General features: G+C 37.2%; 1 protein-coding gene across 1 annotated transcript; it reads left to right on the top strand.

Moving 5' to 3' along the window:
* The first annotated feature begins 6,873 nt into the window (after window positions 1-6,873).
* On the top strand, window positions 6,874-10,058 carry LOC116136151 (lysine histidine transporter-like 8). The gene is made up of 5 exons (XM_031421851.1): window positions 6,874-7,716; window positions 7,816-7,952; window positions 8,469-8,902; window positions 9,142-9,273; window positions 9,368-10,058. The coding sequence occupies exons 1-5, from the start codon at window positions 7,286-7,288 to the stop codon at window positions 9,854-9,856; spliced, it is 1,623 nt and encodes a 540-aa protein (XP_031277711.1). The 5' UTR covers window positions 6,874-7,285; the 3' UTR covers window positions 9,857-10,058.
* Window positions 10,059-16,896: the final 6,838 nt, after the last annotated feature.

The following is a 16,896-nucleotide window of genomic DNA, read 5'->3' as shown; positions in this document are numbered from 1 at the left end:
TGCTCACTTGATCACACAAAATTTTTTAAATAATACATGTGATATAGAATTAATGTATAGTTCAATGCATTTTATGAAAAGTTTCTTCAAGTTCCTTCATGTTTTTGTTCTTGGTTGACAATGATCCGCATGACTACTAAAGCCAACAAATAATAAGAAAAGTTTGAAACTAACTATAAATATTTTAAATCTAAAGCCGGTGATGGGTCGTGCCTATCTTAAAAATTCAAGGTCTATCATGTCATAGGTCATGTCATGCCAAGACCCGCAAAAATTTGTGCCTTATCGTGCCGTGCCATGGGCCGACCCATGTGCTTTGTAAAAATATTTAATTTTAATATTTATAAATTATGATAATTTTGATTTATTATTAATAATTATTATAAAAATATTTTATATATTATATTGAGTGATATTTACTTATTTAGTATTTATTACTTATAAGTTATAATTATAAATTACAAATACATCATCATTTTCATTAATTTTTAAATTCTTAAAATCTTCAAATATATCTTAGTTGTAAACATAAACTAATATTTTTTTTTTTTTTTTTTTTTTGCCAACCCACATGCCTTTTTTAAGACACACGGCATGGCCTGCATAATCGTGGGTCGTGTCATGTCATGGGCCGGCATGACCCACCACCGACCCTAATAAATCCCACTCCCATTAGGGTAGAGAAGGGGCAAGAGTTAAGAGAGTGGGGTATTCTTAAAAGCAAGTTGGTTGGTTAGGCGGGTCAATGTGTGAAAATGAAATTTAATTTCAAAAGTTTAGTGGGCGGGTGGGGGTAGGTGTGCATACGAGCCGAGCCGAGCCGAGTAGTAGCCGGCTCGAGCTCGGCTCGGTGAGATAAGGTGGGAGCTCGAGCTCGAGCTCGAGCTCGTCGAGCTCCAGCTTGTGAGCTCGAGCTCGGCTCGTCAATTAAACTACATGGCTCGAGCTCGACTCGGCTCGACTCGTATAGTTTCGAGCCGAGCCGAGCCGAGTTCGAGCTCGAGCCAAGCTCGTTTGCAGCTTTTTCCCAGCAAATCAAAGCACAGCGTTTCTTCTTCTTCTTTATTTCCCCAAAACTGCCTCTTCTCATCAATGTGAATTACACTCCAATTTACACCTTCTTCTTCCACAACTCTTTTTCATTCTCTCTTCTTCAAACCCAGCTTCAACTATTGCAATTATTTCATTTTTTGTGTAAAATGAAAACATTTGTCTCTCATGAAATCAACAAACTCATCTGGGTTTTCTCAAAAGACATTTTACACAGCAAATCAAAATGAAACGCAAATCAAAGAACAAAATCAGTAATTGACGGTAAGGGAATCAAAGTTATTTTTGTTAGTGGAAATCGCTTATCTCATGGCAACGACGTGGTGCATACCGCCTGAAACTTTTATGTGGTGGATTTTTGAACCTTTTAATTCTGGATGATCAAATTCTTTAGTTTTTCATCGCATATGATTGATCTTTATGAAAAAGAAACACCTTGTGGAGCGTGTGGTGCATAATGCTTGTTATTCAAGCAAAAGCAAATGGCATTTGTTAATGCTCGTTTATGGCACCAACACTTCTCACGTGGATAATGCTATTTGATGAATTAACACACGTGAAATGGATGCCTCAAATGAAAAATGCAAAGAAGGCTTTTAAAGTGGTTCGGATGCAAGGTAGCAAATCCTACGTCCACTGATTTGTATTGATATAGTGTGGGTCAGGTCGCGAAGCGGACTGACGTACAAAAAGTATGAAAAGTAAGTGTTTTTCTTTACAAGAGAGAGAGTTGTTTTTTGTCAAGAATGGCCGAATCCCCCTAATGGAGGGGTCTTCCTCATTTTATTTCAAACTGAAGCGTGTATAATCATTAAATCCATGGGTTGGTGTGATATGTTCAGGATGTAATCGGCTTTACGTCCCATTCCTTTTTCCAAGTGATTTCGCACGACTTGCTGCAGAGGAATGGACGCGTGTGAGCTCCATGTTACTTTGAAGGTCTGACGTGTGCATGTTGCCCTGACGGGAGCAGGTCACCCGAACGTGACTTTCCCACGTCAGCCCTTTATTTCCCAGGGTATAACAGCATTTGTATATAAACGTGTAATGAACTGTCATAAACGTAAAGCACCCACAAAAGTTTCAAGTGTTTCAAGTTCATAGAAAAGAGCTCGAAAAGCTCATTTCAACTTACATTTGTCATCTTTGGTAGTAGGTAAAGCTAATCAATGGCTTTTCTTCTCTGTTTCCATTTTGGCAGATGGCTTGTGTTCATGTAATGTCTTTGATATATAAGGTCATCTACTTATATGTTGATGATTATAACGATGCTGGTTGCATCCGAAAAGTTTCAACTGTAACGTTCGTATTTTCACATGGCCGCAGGTTGCAGAGATTTTCTGTCGAAAGTAGAACAGAACTTTCAGTGCATCGTTCTTCTTTTTTTATTTTTTTTTATTTCGCATGTGTAATATTTTGATGGGCAAACCCGGTTTTAGATTTCTGGTTTTACATTCTCTATATTTTCTATTGTCCGAGATTCAATTGTTACTGGAGAGAGGAGAACCAAACAATGAAACAAACACTCTGTTTTTGAGATCTCTGTTTTATTACCAGTTTTTTGAAATACTGCAAGATCAGTTTTCTTATTTTGGATTTGATCAATAGTGTGATTTTACTTTTTAAACTAATTAACATACTAAAATTGTTAACTTTGTAAATTTCGTCTAGGACTCAAAGTCCTTCTCTAAGTTATTCAGATTCTTTAATTTTTCTGAACGTGTTACACAATTCGATTCCAATTTCCAAGTATTATTCACGATTTTTCGTAGTAGATGCCCTCCGAAAGCTGATGATTCAAGTGGGTTCCGTAATATAATATTCTAGATATACAAAAACATATAATATATGTATTCCAACGACTTCAGAACATCTTTAAGGCTGCTATACGCCTATACCATAAACCAAATTAGTCTAAAATTCTTAAAATATAGGATTTAAACGAGTTTAATATATTATGTAATAGTGGTAATTATAAATCAAAACTCACATTATTGGGACGCATATGGGTCCCAATATATATATAAAAATTGGGAATAATAAATATTGTTATGGAGGAAGTTACAAGAAGAAAGGATGACTAATGTAATTATCAAAGCCACTGCATTTTAGAGAGGCCAATGGACAAATACTAGAAAACAAAAAATGATTGCATGTGGAGGGAAATTGTCAGCGGCATTAATGAAGACAAATCACGAGCAGAGTGTAGAGAACCCTCAAGAATGCATGCTTTAATGATTATAATGAATAAAAACAGTCCAGGATTATAATCTTTTGCTAATACTTCCCCTTAAGCAAAAAACTGGGGTACTTTTCAACTATCTCAATTGCTCCCAAATCAACTTCTCAAACCTGCATTAATCTTGCAGCTAAACCGTTTTCTCAAGTCCATCATTAAACTTCAAAAATCACATTTAAAATTGCACAATTAAACTTGCAGCAAATCAGTCCAACAATTTGCAGCTTTGCAACAATCAACTCATCAACCAACCTACAATCAACTCCTTAAACCAACCTGCATTATCTGCAGTGCAAATCAACTGCAATTCAACCATTAAACCTGCAGTTCTACAATATACTTGCAGCAAATCTGCAGTTCTGCAACAATCAACTCCTCAAACCAAGCTGCATTAATCTGCAGTGCAAATTAACTGCAACTCAGCCATTAAACCTGCAGTTCTACACTAATACTTGCAGCAAATCTACAGCTCTGCAACAATCAATTCCTAAATCAACCTGCATCAGTTAAAACTAATCAAGCAGAAACTTAGAACATGTATGAAGAAAATTGCAGCTATTGGGATGAACTCATTAATGAACAATGATTGGATCCTGTCACACACTAGGGTGGTGAAAATTTAGAAAAGGGGAGAGGCTACCACGACAAGAGCTCATTATTTTATCAACACTAACCTCATGCACATACATTACTCATTTCCCAAATCTATTATGAAAGTAATAATACTGAAACATATTAGGTGATTTGTTCTGTAACTTGACAGCAAAAACAATTTTATTTTAGGCAGCAGCTGAACAAACATGTGATATTAGCAATAACTCTCTCTTAGAGGCATTTCATCAAACAAATAACAACTTCTCTACAGACTTCCAAAAATTAATGCAACTCATATCACCCATCTTCCAATTTCCAAATACGCAGCAAAGTCAACATAAACCAGAAGAATTCGTAACTAAAGAGAGAGAAAAACAAGAAAGTTGTATCAACTTAAACAGTAGAATGAGACTCACGGCAAGAGAAACTTGGGTGTCAAAAAGTAGCAAAATGTACCTTGTGGCAGTAGGGAAGTGAAGAAGGGAAGACGAGTGGACGGTAGTAGCTGAAGTGGGTCGTGGTCGGTAGTAGTTGAATGAAGGTGGATGAAGGCTGGACAATGGTGGTTTCAAATCTTGCGCTGTGTTTTGGAGGTGAATAGCTGAATCTCTGTTTTTGGCCGAAAGAATGACTTGATTTCAGATTTTAGGGGAAATATTAACACAGTCGATCTCTGCTCGAATGACGTCTCCAGTTCGCCGAACAGCTCGCGAATAGGCGAGTCGAGCCTGAAAAGCGCACAGTTTTCACGAGCTTGACGTTGAGCTCGAACTCGAGAACTACTCGTTCTCTGGCGAGTCGAGCCCGAGCTCGACACTAGTCGAATCCGAGTAGCTCACGAGCTACTCGGTTCGCATGCAGTCCTAGGTGGGGGCATCCAGAGACAGATCGGCCTTAATCCATGTACAGCCTAAGTTTCTTTTGATGTCTCCTAAAGGAGAAGAAAGCTTCATCTTTGTTGTTTTTTTTCCATGATGTACTGCCACCACTGTGACCACATTTGTTGTCACGTAAACTACTAAATGATGAACTCATGATAACTATTCTTTGTACAGATTAAATATTTACATATCATATCTTTCTCGAAAAACGAAATCTTTAAAGTGTTTATCTTTTTTAAATATCTCTATCACCATCATCGTTCTTTAATCTTAAAGCTTTTTAATTTGAAACAATCGAACTTTGAACAGTATGTTTAAATAATAATTCTGAAATCATGTATATCACATTATCATAAATCTTTATTATCGTATATTATTTATTATAGAAATACGGTCAAATCTACTGTTCAAAGTCACGATTTATACTAGAAAATTAGGCTTCACGTCAGCAAGAGCCTCTTACATTTCAATCAATTATCCTCTCATTTTATGATAATCTTATATTATATATGTTTTATTTGTAACGTTGAAAAACTTGTCTACTTAAATGTGGTTCTCATTTTTCTAGTCTCAAATTTCATATGGACGACATCTTTTGCTGTTAGAAGATTGACTATAACTTCAGCCTTTGCTCTTTAAATTCTCATACAAAGACAAGGAATTAAAGAGAGGCTGTTTACTAGTACTTCAATTCAAAGGTCTCCCCTTGCGATAAAGAACAAAAAATGCCCACCAAAATGTACCAGCTGACTTAATTAATTAGCTTCAAAATTTTCTCTCATCTCATCGATCTCTATTAAATCCATGATGAAATTTTAATTTGTTAGATAAGCTCCCAAATGATTTCGATATCATTAGAAAAGATCCCAGATTATTATCAAACAAAGTACAGAGATTAATTCCCTAATGATACGTTAAGTAATTTTGAAACTTCTATGAAGTGCACTGATCAGTCGTAGAGTGGGAACGAGAGAAACAGATAACTCATCACTTTAGCAGTACTCTTTGAATTCAACCACGTAAAAATAAATTCCAAATATCTAATTGATTAATTTATGCCCGCAAAGGACAAGACATGTGATAAATGAAAAATAAATTAATGTGTACATGCAAGTGCTTCTCTTTTTCTTTTACCCTATTCACGTTAATGTTTTCTTCCTCTTTTTTTTGTTAAGTAATGTTTTCTTCCTCATTATATCCAAATGAGTAAAAGATATATTCCCGCCCGAGTTTCAACAAAATCCTAGGTCGATACCCTTGATTGTATTTATTCCAGATTCTCACTCTCAAAATAGCATCGTTAGTAATTATTGAAGGTGGTCAGAAACGATAAATGAAGTTATGGTTTTTATAGAGGAGATTATTGAGAGTCTAACAGTGGTCTTGGAAGTGATTTTAGACTTCAGAGTCGGTCAAAAATAGCCAAAAACCACCACCTTGGACGCTGCTAACCTGAACCCATTTTTGCTAAAATGACCAAAAAAACTGTCGATGCACTTTAGCGTGCTAACATGCAATGCGCTATAGTGAAAAGTTGAGAATCTGTTAAAATAAATAAAACGATCTTACTTTAAGGATAAGAATATAGGATAAATGCAATTAGGGATATCAACTTAAGATTTCGTTAAACCTCGATTAGGAATACGTCTTTGCTCTATCCCAATTAGATAACTATGAAAAAGAAAAACATCCTATTCCTATACCATTGGATTCATCAAACCTCTCTATCTAAAACGTTTAAAACTAAAAGCCCATGTCCTCATCTCGCAACTAACAACTACCCATATAATAGAAAATTGAAAAGAAAAGTAGAATCCAAAGCAATTATAACCAAAGCCAATATAAAAAACATAACATTCATTACAAACATTTTCTAATACTTCAATATCATTCTTTGCTAATATCGGGTTCAGAAAGTAAAAAACTTTATTTAAGTCAATATTTTTTATCAAGAACAACAGCCAAGCAGCAGCTGGGAATTGCTTTGCCCTTTCACGCTAGTTTTATCATTTTGCATGTGCAATACGCTTCTTCAATATTATCTCAAGCTTCTAATTTAAGGTAATTAGCTTATTGGTTTACTCGTACTCAGAATTTGCTTTGTAATTTCTCGTTCACAATTCTTTTTGGCAAGTTTGTTAGGGCTACGTCACAGTCAAAGTAAAGCCAGAAGAAATTAAAGGGCAACTTCCTATTTCGTAGACGACTTTGGATGACTGGCGATGGTGTTTAATAAATAGTTTTAGTTAAAGACCAAATAAAGAATTATTTTATTGGCTTCTGTAATATTCCCTTTTTGGCAATATTATTTTCTCAACTCAATGTGACCTACATGACTCAATAATGTTTCCCATTTCCATCACCTAAAAATTTCATCTTATTGCGTATTATACTTTGCATGCGAGGCCTATATATAGGAAGATAAATTATGTGTTTCAAAGAGTACGCTAAATATATTAAAGAGACAGAAGAGAGTTGAAACTTGATAAAGACGGTTCAAGTTCAGCTCTCAGCTTAAAAAATGGGTGAAGGTGATGAAGTGAAGTCCAAGTCGAATGGAACACCGAGGCCAAAGTCCAATCCTGGAACACCTAGGCCAGTCTACACGACGCCGTCGCCGCCGATATCAGCTCCTCCATCGCAGCTTCACTCTCCATCTTTAACACGGTCACCTCTTCTGGCCTCTCCTGATTACATAGAGCCGAGCAAAACCCCAAAAAACTCAACTCCAAGAAATTCAACCCCGAGAATTAGAACGCCACGCTTTATCACCCCTTTGAGTAGCCCTATCAGAGCAGCTCTTAAACTAACAAGGCTTGACCCTCATGACGCTTGGCTTCCCATCACTGAGTCCCGCAATGGAAATGCCTACTACGCCGCGTTTCATACTCTCTGCGCGGGAATTGGAATTCAAGCTCTTGTTCTCCCTGTGGCCTTTCCTATTCTTGGGTGGTATGTAAATATTAATTCAACTATCATCAAACATGTTTATGCTCTTCTTCTTAGCAGTGTTGAAATATGTTTCTGATTTGTAGTTGGTTAATTTTATAGGAGTTGGGGTGTAATAAGCTTGACACTGATCTTCATATGGCAACTTTACACTCTTTACATACTAGTGGCACTCCATGAATCTGTTGAAACTGGGATGCGTTACAGCAGATATCTTCAACTTTCTAGTGTAGCTTTTGGTAAGCATTTCTTAGCTCTGATTATTATAAAAATAAGTTTATTTAAAGAGAAAAAATCAGTTACCCGTCAACAGTTTCGGAAAGTTATAGTTTTTGGACTCTAATAGTTTCAAAAATAAATCAAAGAATGACCAGGACATAGATTCCGTCGGAACTCTGTTAAAAATGTTTTTTTCTTTTTCTTTCTCTCCCTCGGTCTTTTCTCTTTTTTCCTTCTTTTTTTATATTTCTCCCTTCCTTTTCTCTTTTCCTTTCTCCTTCCCCCACCATGGAACCAGACACCACCAACGAACTTCCCTCATGTGAGTTTAATGAGTTTAGACGGAATCTGTGTTTTGATCCTTCTTTGATTTATTTTTGAAACTATTGGAAGCAAGCAAGTTGATAAAAAAATGTCATAGTTATTCAAAAACTATGACTTCCCGAAACCATAGAGGTGGTAACTAAATTTTTCTCCTTATTTAAATAGAGAACTTTACAAAATATATATCAACTCATGAATTTTGAATGGCTCAGGAGAGAAGCTAGCGAAGTGGCTAGTCATATTCCCACTGCTGTATCTATCAGCAGGGACATGCATGGCTCTGGTGATGATAGGAGGATCAACATCGAAGATATTCTACGAGATAGTGTGTGGGGGCACGTGCTCCGCCGGCCCGGCGCCATTAACACCTGTTGAGTGGCACCTGGTTTTTACAGGTGCAGCAGTTATACTTTCTCAGCTCCCCAACTTGAACTCTATTGCCGGTGTTTCGCTGATCGGTGCCGCCACTGCCGTTGGGTATTGTAGCTCCATTTGGGTGATCTCAGTTACGAAAGGTAGGATGCCTGGCGTCTCGTACGACCCCGTTCGACCTCCAAATGACACCGAGAAGATTTTTGATATTTTAAATGCCCTTGGAATCGTTGCTTTTGCATTTAGAGGCCACAATCTTACTCTTGAGATTCAGGTATTCAGTACTATTCAATTTGTTTCCTTGACCTTTAAAAAAAAAAAAAAAAAAAAAAAAAAGTTGACTTTTGACCATTAAAATATTTGTTCAATCGTTAGGCAAAGAAATTAATGACATGGATCTTTGACTAGGAGTTGAACATGTTGAATATTCAACTATATCAGAAGGCATTTTCACTCTAAAATTTTTGGACTTATAATAAATTGAATTTTGGAATTAAATTTCATTTTCTGCAGGCTACTATGCCTTCTGATGAGAAGCATCCGTCAACTGTGCCCATGTGGAGGGGTGTCAAATTTGCATATCTAGTCATTGCAATGTGCATATTCCCTCTCGCCATTGGAGGCTACTGGGCGTATGGTCAATTGGTATTACAAATTTCTCATTCAATTTCATCACAAATTGTACCATTTCCTACATAAATTACCATTCTAAAACCTTTGTTTTTCTACTAATTCACAGATTCCAGAAAATGGGGGCATGCTAACGGCCTTGTATGCCTTCCATCGTCTCGACACATCACGATTCATCCTAGGATTAACAAGTTTGTTCGTCATAATCAACGCCGTCAGCTCATTCCAAATCTATGGCATGCCAGTATTTGATGCTTTGGAGTCAGTCTACACAAGAAGGATGAAGGGGCCCTGTCCATGGTTTCTCCGATCGCTCTTCCGTGTCATTTTCGGGTTCTTCATGTTCTTTTTAGCCGTGGCAGTACCGTTGCTGGGAAGCTCAGTCGGTCTAGTCGGGGGAGTCGCATTGCCAGTGACATTAGCCTATCCATGTTTCATGTGGCTTAAAATCAAGAAGCCTAAAAAAGATACTTGTATGTATAAGCTCAATTGGTTACTTGGACTCCTAGGACTTACTTTAAGTGCAGCGGTTGTTGCTGGAGGAGTTTATGTTGTGATTACTAAAGGTGTTAAGGTTAATTTCTTCCACCCTAACTGAAATATTTGTGTAATTCTAGAGGCAAATTTAGGAGTGAGTGAGTTATAGAATTAATTAGGATTTATGGTACTATATTTTTTATTATAAATTATGGCATAATTTTTAGATCATGGCAATTAGGTTTATGGAGTGTAAATGGTGTAAAAATCATTTCATGATTTTTGTAAAAATTATGGTGTGATTGATTTGAGCATTTTTTAAGGATGAAATTATAGTACATTTATGTTTTCTCTCTTTTTCTTTCCCTCTCAATCGTGGGCCTATGTTGGGCCCAAAAACTGGCTAATCTTAAGTGCCCATTGAACAGCATTTCATTAGATTTTAGGATTACAAAAATTTTAAATTTTTTTTTATTTTTTATGATTGGAGTGTTTGGGCCAATTTTCGTCTCGACTAATCCACGAGGTCCATTGAGCATCCTACAGTCACAAATGTGATAGATGATCATTGGTTGGGACTCAAACACAAGACTTCTAGATAAACTAAGGTCTTGTCATTCGGCCATAAGCAAAGTGGTTAAAAAAATTTAATTTATCCCTTCACCAAAATGATTAGTAATCCAAACACAGTGAAAAGATGAATACATGATAAGATTATTTCATTTTTAAGTTAATTGAACAAAGATTAAGTGACCGAAAAATGAGGAAATTTTAATTAAAAAATAATTATTGCCATTATAAGAAAGGAAACATTACATCAGATATCACTTATTGGAGATATGCTAAATTAAATTTTTAGTGTAAGATCCTTGCAAATGTTCTACAACTCAATAATTGAAAAACATTCTACTTTATTGATGCCGAAATAATTAAGAGATGACTGAATGTAAGAAATAAAAATATGATAAACCATCGTCAAATTGTATTAAAATTCGAATATTGAATAATATGAAATATCCTATAAGGTTTTCAATAATTCATTAAAATAAAAACTACCAAAACTGCCTTCTCGGGGCTGAAACAGCCTTCTCCCTTAAAACCCTAATCCCAAAAAAAAAAAACAAGGGAAAAGAAAATTAAAAACTCTAAACAGTACCCAAACATCTAAAACTTACAAAAACAACCCTAAAAATCATAAAAAGGTCTAAAACCCCCTTAAAACCACCCAAAAGGCTAAAAGCTGACAACTCTCATTTTTTACGAGTTTTGCTTGTTTGGCCGTTTCAGAGTGTCTTGTCAAAATTCATGGTATTCTGACAATGTCAACACTATTCTAACATGTGGGGCTTCGCATAATTTATTATTGTAACTTTTTCTTGGACATAAAATGACTAAATAGTTGTTTAATTACTTGGTGAATTCATGTTTTAGATATAAATCATAAATAATATTACATATATCTTTTTTGTTTTTTTTTTGGTATGGTAATTAGTGGCCACTCTTTGCCCTTATTACAACTTGAACCTAAGACTCTTTGGTCTTTTAATTCCGTAATCCATCTTTCACTACATCAAGGTTTAATATAGTCAATTTTTTGAACGAATATTCTAAAAATTAAAAAAAAAAATTATATTAAAAAACAGAAAAAAATAGGTGCACAGCATTATTTGTAGCATAATAATTAATTTATATGATAAAACCACTTACTCGAATCGAATGGACTGAATTTCTGTTAAAGACTTACCCCAAAATCCTTATTCGTGGTAAGCCCATTATAAGCAGACTTAATCATCCAAGTAATAATTGAATTGCCATTTTCTCTTTGACAGCTGGTAGAGGAAGATTCACAAACACTGTTTTTATTCAATAATATTTTGATTTTTTGTTGAAGCAATACATGTCATGTCACTACATATGCGTATACGTGTTGTTGTTTTAGCTTAGCCACGGGATTCACACTATTTTTTAATGCAAATCAAAAATCAAGGTTTACAAAATGTTAAATCAACCCCCCAAAAAAAATTGTTAGTCAATTACTTGTTTGCACTTTAAAAAAGAATGAGTATTAATATTTAATATCATTCATTTTTCTAATCCAACTATAATTAAGAAAAAAAACTAAGTGATAATTAAAATTAATGTCAAGATTAACACCTTTCAACATCATTGAAAGATAAATAATTAAAGGAGCTTAAAAAAAATTAAGCTATTGTTACTGCTAAAGTCTCACATAGACGAGAACTTTGGTTACTTATATAACACAATGACACCTCATCATTCAGACACGTCTTTTCATGACATCTCTGAAAACCTGGCTACCATGTGCAACAGTACCTGAAGCTACAGAATAATTTTTTTATACCAGTTCTTCTCTCTTGCATATCTTGTTAATTAGTTCATAATTAATGACCAGCAATCAGCTACTGTTATCTAACACCAAATGATAAAACTCAGACAAATTTTTCTTAAATTAAAAATTGTAAAAGAAAAGATATTTTTTTATATTAATTTATGGCACCTAACGTAGTTTAACATCTGATCGAGTTATATATATAAACAAGCGCAAGCTTATAATGAAGTGATAAAATGATAGATGAATGTGACTGTTGGGGCCAAAAATTGTCCTGGGCCGAAGTAGGATAACACTTCTGACAAAGAGGAAAACCTAAGCCCAGCCCCGATGTGGCCCAGCCAGAATATCCCAGATGAGACCCACTCGGTATAAGTATAGCCAGTCCATACCACCCGAACCCATGCCTTCTGACCCCAGCACACCATATGGGCCTATGACGCTTCGAAGCCCACAGTCAACTACGGATCACACTCTTACTTGAACTCCGGTAGGGCAGTCCACTACTACCGTAATTCCTCCAAACATCCGTATCTGGATCATACTCGGACTCCTTTTCACGCCAGGATAAAGGGGCCAAAGGATACATCCTCCGAGGAAACAGATTACTATGAGGACTCCCAATCCCACCAGGATTGGGAGACTAGATGTAACAACTGCTGTAAGCTAATACAATGTATGCATAATAACAATAGAAAATGGGGCCCAAAAACTTTCTTTTCATTATAAGTCATATGTCTTTTATACACAAAGAGTATTGTTTACAAAAAGTCATTTTTAAAAGACAAAACAAGGGAAACAGTGTAGCTATTGCTCCTCGCTTGCCGACGCCCCTCCGACTGCATCAACACCTAGATCCTGCATCCACAAAGGAAAATAACGGGGTGAGCACAAAATAATGCTCAGTAAGTAAAACCCTCTATCTGTCTGTCCCCGTATGTATAACTCTTAATTCTTTCCTTATACTATTTCTGATTCTATTTCTGTTTCTACTAAACATCATGGCCTCATCTTACCGGAGGTACGGCCGGATGGCGTTCACACAGCACCATCTCACTCTCCATGACTATCGGGTGGAATTCACACAGTACCAACCCGTTCTTAGTGACTACCGAGTGGGGATCACGAAGCACCTACTCGGTTTTCATAACTATCGGGTGGAGACCACCTAGCACCTACCCGTTTCTCATGACTTTTGGGTAACGATCACCAAGCATTAACCCGTCTCTAATCACTGTCGGGTGATGATCACAAAGCATCAACCCACTTCTAATAAATGTCGGATGATGATCACAAAGCATCAACCCCTTATCTAATAACTAACCGGGTGGTGGTCACAAAGCATCCACCCGTTTCTAATACTTATCGGGTGACGATCACAAAGCATCAACCCATCTCTAATGGCTATTCGGGTGGTGATCACAAAGCATCAACCCGATTCTCATAACTGTCGGGTGATGATCACAAAGCATCAACCCATTTCTACTACTCTTCTCATTCACTCTATTCTAGCATTTTTCATTCTCTCTACCCTTAGAGTAGTTGCATCCACCAAGTTCTCTACTCATAGAGTAATTGCATACACAAAGTTTCCTACTCTTTCTTAGGTCACTTTTCAATGCACAATTAGTGCCTATGGATGGTTCATCTCCACTAATGCACTTATGAAATGCCAACATGCAATGTTGCAAGAATTAAGGTTCACTACTCATACTCAAACCTCTATTAGGCATTTCATCAAACAACTCAAGTGCATTATAAAACTCTACTATAGCAATGATTCTAAATCTTTCTCTAACCATCCAAAATGGGGAGAAACCCCCTCACATAGCCACATAACCTGCCAAAGAAAGACACTTCCAAAAGGGTTCCACAATACCCCTTCAATTCCATCTCAAACTACCTTTCCAACCCACAACTCACTTCTTATATTTGAAAGGCATAAACAATCACAAGGCACTAGAAATCTCTATTTAAGCCTCAATAACATGGCATATAACATATATATAACACACATACATAAGTGCTATCAAAACCCTAATTAAGAAAATTCCCAAATCTCAACTTGGGTTGGGGTTTACTTACTTTGTTATGGAGAGACTTCACTAACTCTTCCTTTCACTTGGTTTGCTTGACTTTTTCTCTACTCTTAACCAAAAGAACAAAAACCCTCAATATTCAATATATACTAAAACTCACAAAGCTTCACAACCAAAGTAAGAATCCTTACCTTAGGAAGCCTTAGGTTGTTTTTCTACCCCAAATCACTCCAAAAGCCCTTTGAAACTCCTTGATCAAAAGAAAGAGAAGTTGAGAGGAAGCAAGAGAGGAGAGTTGCGTTAGAGAAGAAGAATGAAGGGTTTGCTAAGTCTTAATTCCTTTTAATGAAATTTATACACAAGGATTCCCATTTTGCCCTTACTCTTCTTTGGGAATTCTATCTATATCCTTTGATTCATTACAAACACACCCCCATATCAACATATTCCCCATGAAAAATCCTTACATTTTACTCCCCACTTTTCCTGCTAATTAGGGGTAGAATGGTCAAATTGCCCTTAGGGAAGAAAATATCTAAAACTTAACAAACATTTTGGTCGGCCTGTCGCCGCGGCGAGGAAGCTTCTGTCGCCGCGGCGAAACTGTCCAGAGTGTTTCCCCGTGGTTTCAACACCTCTTCGTCACAGCGAAGATTCTTCTTCGCCCCGGCGAAGCTTGGCACACTGAACTTCTTCTATTTTCAACCAATTTCAGGGCAAGCATTCAACACAACACTCAATCAAACAATATTACCAAGAAACCAACTCAAATAAGAGCAAAAGAAGAAACAATAACTACGTACCTCAAGTGGGGTGTTACACTAGACAGTCTCTATTTAAACAGAGGCCAGCCCTCTCACAACGGGAGGACGCTACACCTACAGACCCCGGAGTTCTAGCTTGAGAACTTTACTTCACTGCCATAGTCACAGTCCCCGACTAGACTTCTAGTAACCTCTCTACTCCATAGCCCTCACTAAATCAGCCTTTCAGTCTTGCTGACTTGAGCGTCGGAGTGCCTACGGCAAACACCACCCTCGGTGTTTTCCGTCGCTTCACATGTGTAGGTACAGCAGATCGCTAGTAGCCTCAACCTCACGGGATCTGTCCCTCCTTTTGTACAGGTAGATTTTTACGTCTACAGTTTGGCGCCCACCGTGGGGCCTCTAGCAATCATTCGGCTCAACGAACCCTAAAGGAACTTTCCATGGTTAACAATTCTGACAACGCTAACCCCGACCTCAAGGCCAAATTGGAGGCTCTGACCGCCTTCATACAACAGAACTCAGACAAGGTAGCTGCACTGGAAGCTGAGAACACTGCCATCCGGACCAAAAACGCTTCCATCAGGGCCGAAAACCAGTCTCTGAAAGAAAAAGGTAAGTCAGTTTTATGACCTCGAGCTTTTGCCTTCTCAGGTACCACCCAATCGATTTCGCGCTTCTATTCCACCTATGCAACCTCTCCAAACCCCAAAGCCTAGAACTGTGGCCTCAGATAAAAGGTTGCGTCAACTATGTTCGTTGGTGGATGAAGATTCAGTCCTAACCCATGGAGAAAGAGATCTGTCAACGGAATCCCGCTCGGCCCATCCACCTCAGTCACAAGATCAAGGCGTCCAAGTGACAGAAAGCCCACGCCAACAAGAACCGACCATCCCAGACATCACACGTCACCTCTAGTCAACCATCCCTACACAAAACCCCTTCAGCTCGGCTCACCCTCGCGAGTTGACCGGCTACCCAAATCAAACCATCCCGATCGAGTCTATCCATCCCGACGGACTGAGCAAATTCCAAACAACCCCCTTGACCATTCATGTAGGACAAAACACTCGATCTGTTACAATGGGAGTCATCCAACCGGAGTGAATGAACAGTGATCCAAGCTACCAGGCTATACATGAAGGAATGGTCCACTAGGCTGTTAGTAAACGACCTAGTTACGCAGCGGAAAACAAAAACATAAACTCTTTGGATCATTCCTTAGAACCAAGATCCGGGTACAAAAATCACAGTTTATATAAAATAATCAAATCTACAGAAAAATCAGTTCAAGGTTTAAGAAACCATACCCACGTTTGGAGGCTCCACCAATATTGTCTCTTAACGTGTTTGCTACCGATCCAAGTGTAGGATCAAACCGTAGAGGTTCACACGAAGACAATCAGCAAGAACCAAGGAGGGATTTGCTAGATCCTCCTTGGCCTTAAGAAATCAAGAAGAAAACAAAAGAAAGTGTTTGATTTTCAATGAAACCGTAAAGTGGCGTGGGAGAGTGTGTTGGAGCTGGAGGTTTTTCTTTTCAATGAAAAATGGGATAATAAAAATAACACACTTCATTTTCAACTAAAAGCTTTTCTTTTATAGTGTTATTTTTTGTTGCCCTATTCCCATATGGAATGGGCTTGGGCTCCAACCCAAACACCCCCAAATTTGCCAAACACTCCCAATTAGATATTTTAATTTAATTCATCATTATCTCAATTAAAATCAATTAATATATATTTAACATATATATTAACATTTAACAATAATGATACTTTATTTAAATATATGCGAACACATATTTAAACGGAATTTCACTTATTTAATTTTTCTAACAAATTAAATAAATGCTACGACCTCAACAAATTTAATTGCACTGTGAAATTACCAAAATACCCTTTCGCCCAAAAAGATGAAAACGCCCTTCTTTCTTCTTGGCTCTTAAATTATCTTCTATGTGTGTGACCCATTGGCTCCTCATTATACCGGCAGTGTATAGTATCGC

Source organism: Pistacia vera, unplaced genomic scaffold (assembly GCF_008641045.1).
Source record: "Pistacia vera cultivar Batoury unplaced genomic scaffold, PisVer_v2 Contig109, whole genome shotgun sequence".
Classification (NCBI taxonomy): domain Eukaryota; kingdom Viridiplantae; phylum Streptophyta; class Magnoliopsida; order Sapindales; family Anacardiaceae; genus Pistacia; species Pistacia vera.
The sequence above is the reverse complement of the archived record's forward strand: the minus strand, read 5'-3'. Positions and strand labels throughout refer to the sequence as shown.

Excerpts from the sequence above, each read along its gene's own strand:
- LOC116136151 (XM_031421851.1), top strand. The coding sequence starts at position 7,286 with ATGGGTGAAGGTGATGAAGTGAAGTCCAAGTCGAATGGAACACCGAGG. Across the intron at positions 7,953-8,468 it reads ACTTTCTAGTGTAGCTTTTG|GAGAGAAGCTAGCGAAGTGG; the intron begins GTAAGCATTTCT and ends TGAATGGCTCAG. Across the intron at positions 8,903-9,141 it reads ATCTTACTCTTGAGATTCAG|GCTACTATGCCTTCTGATGA; the intron begins GTATTCAGTACT and ends CATTTTCTGCAG.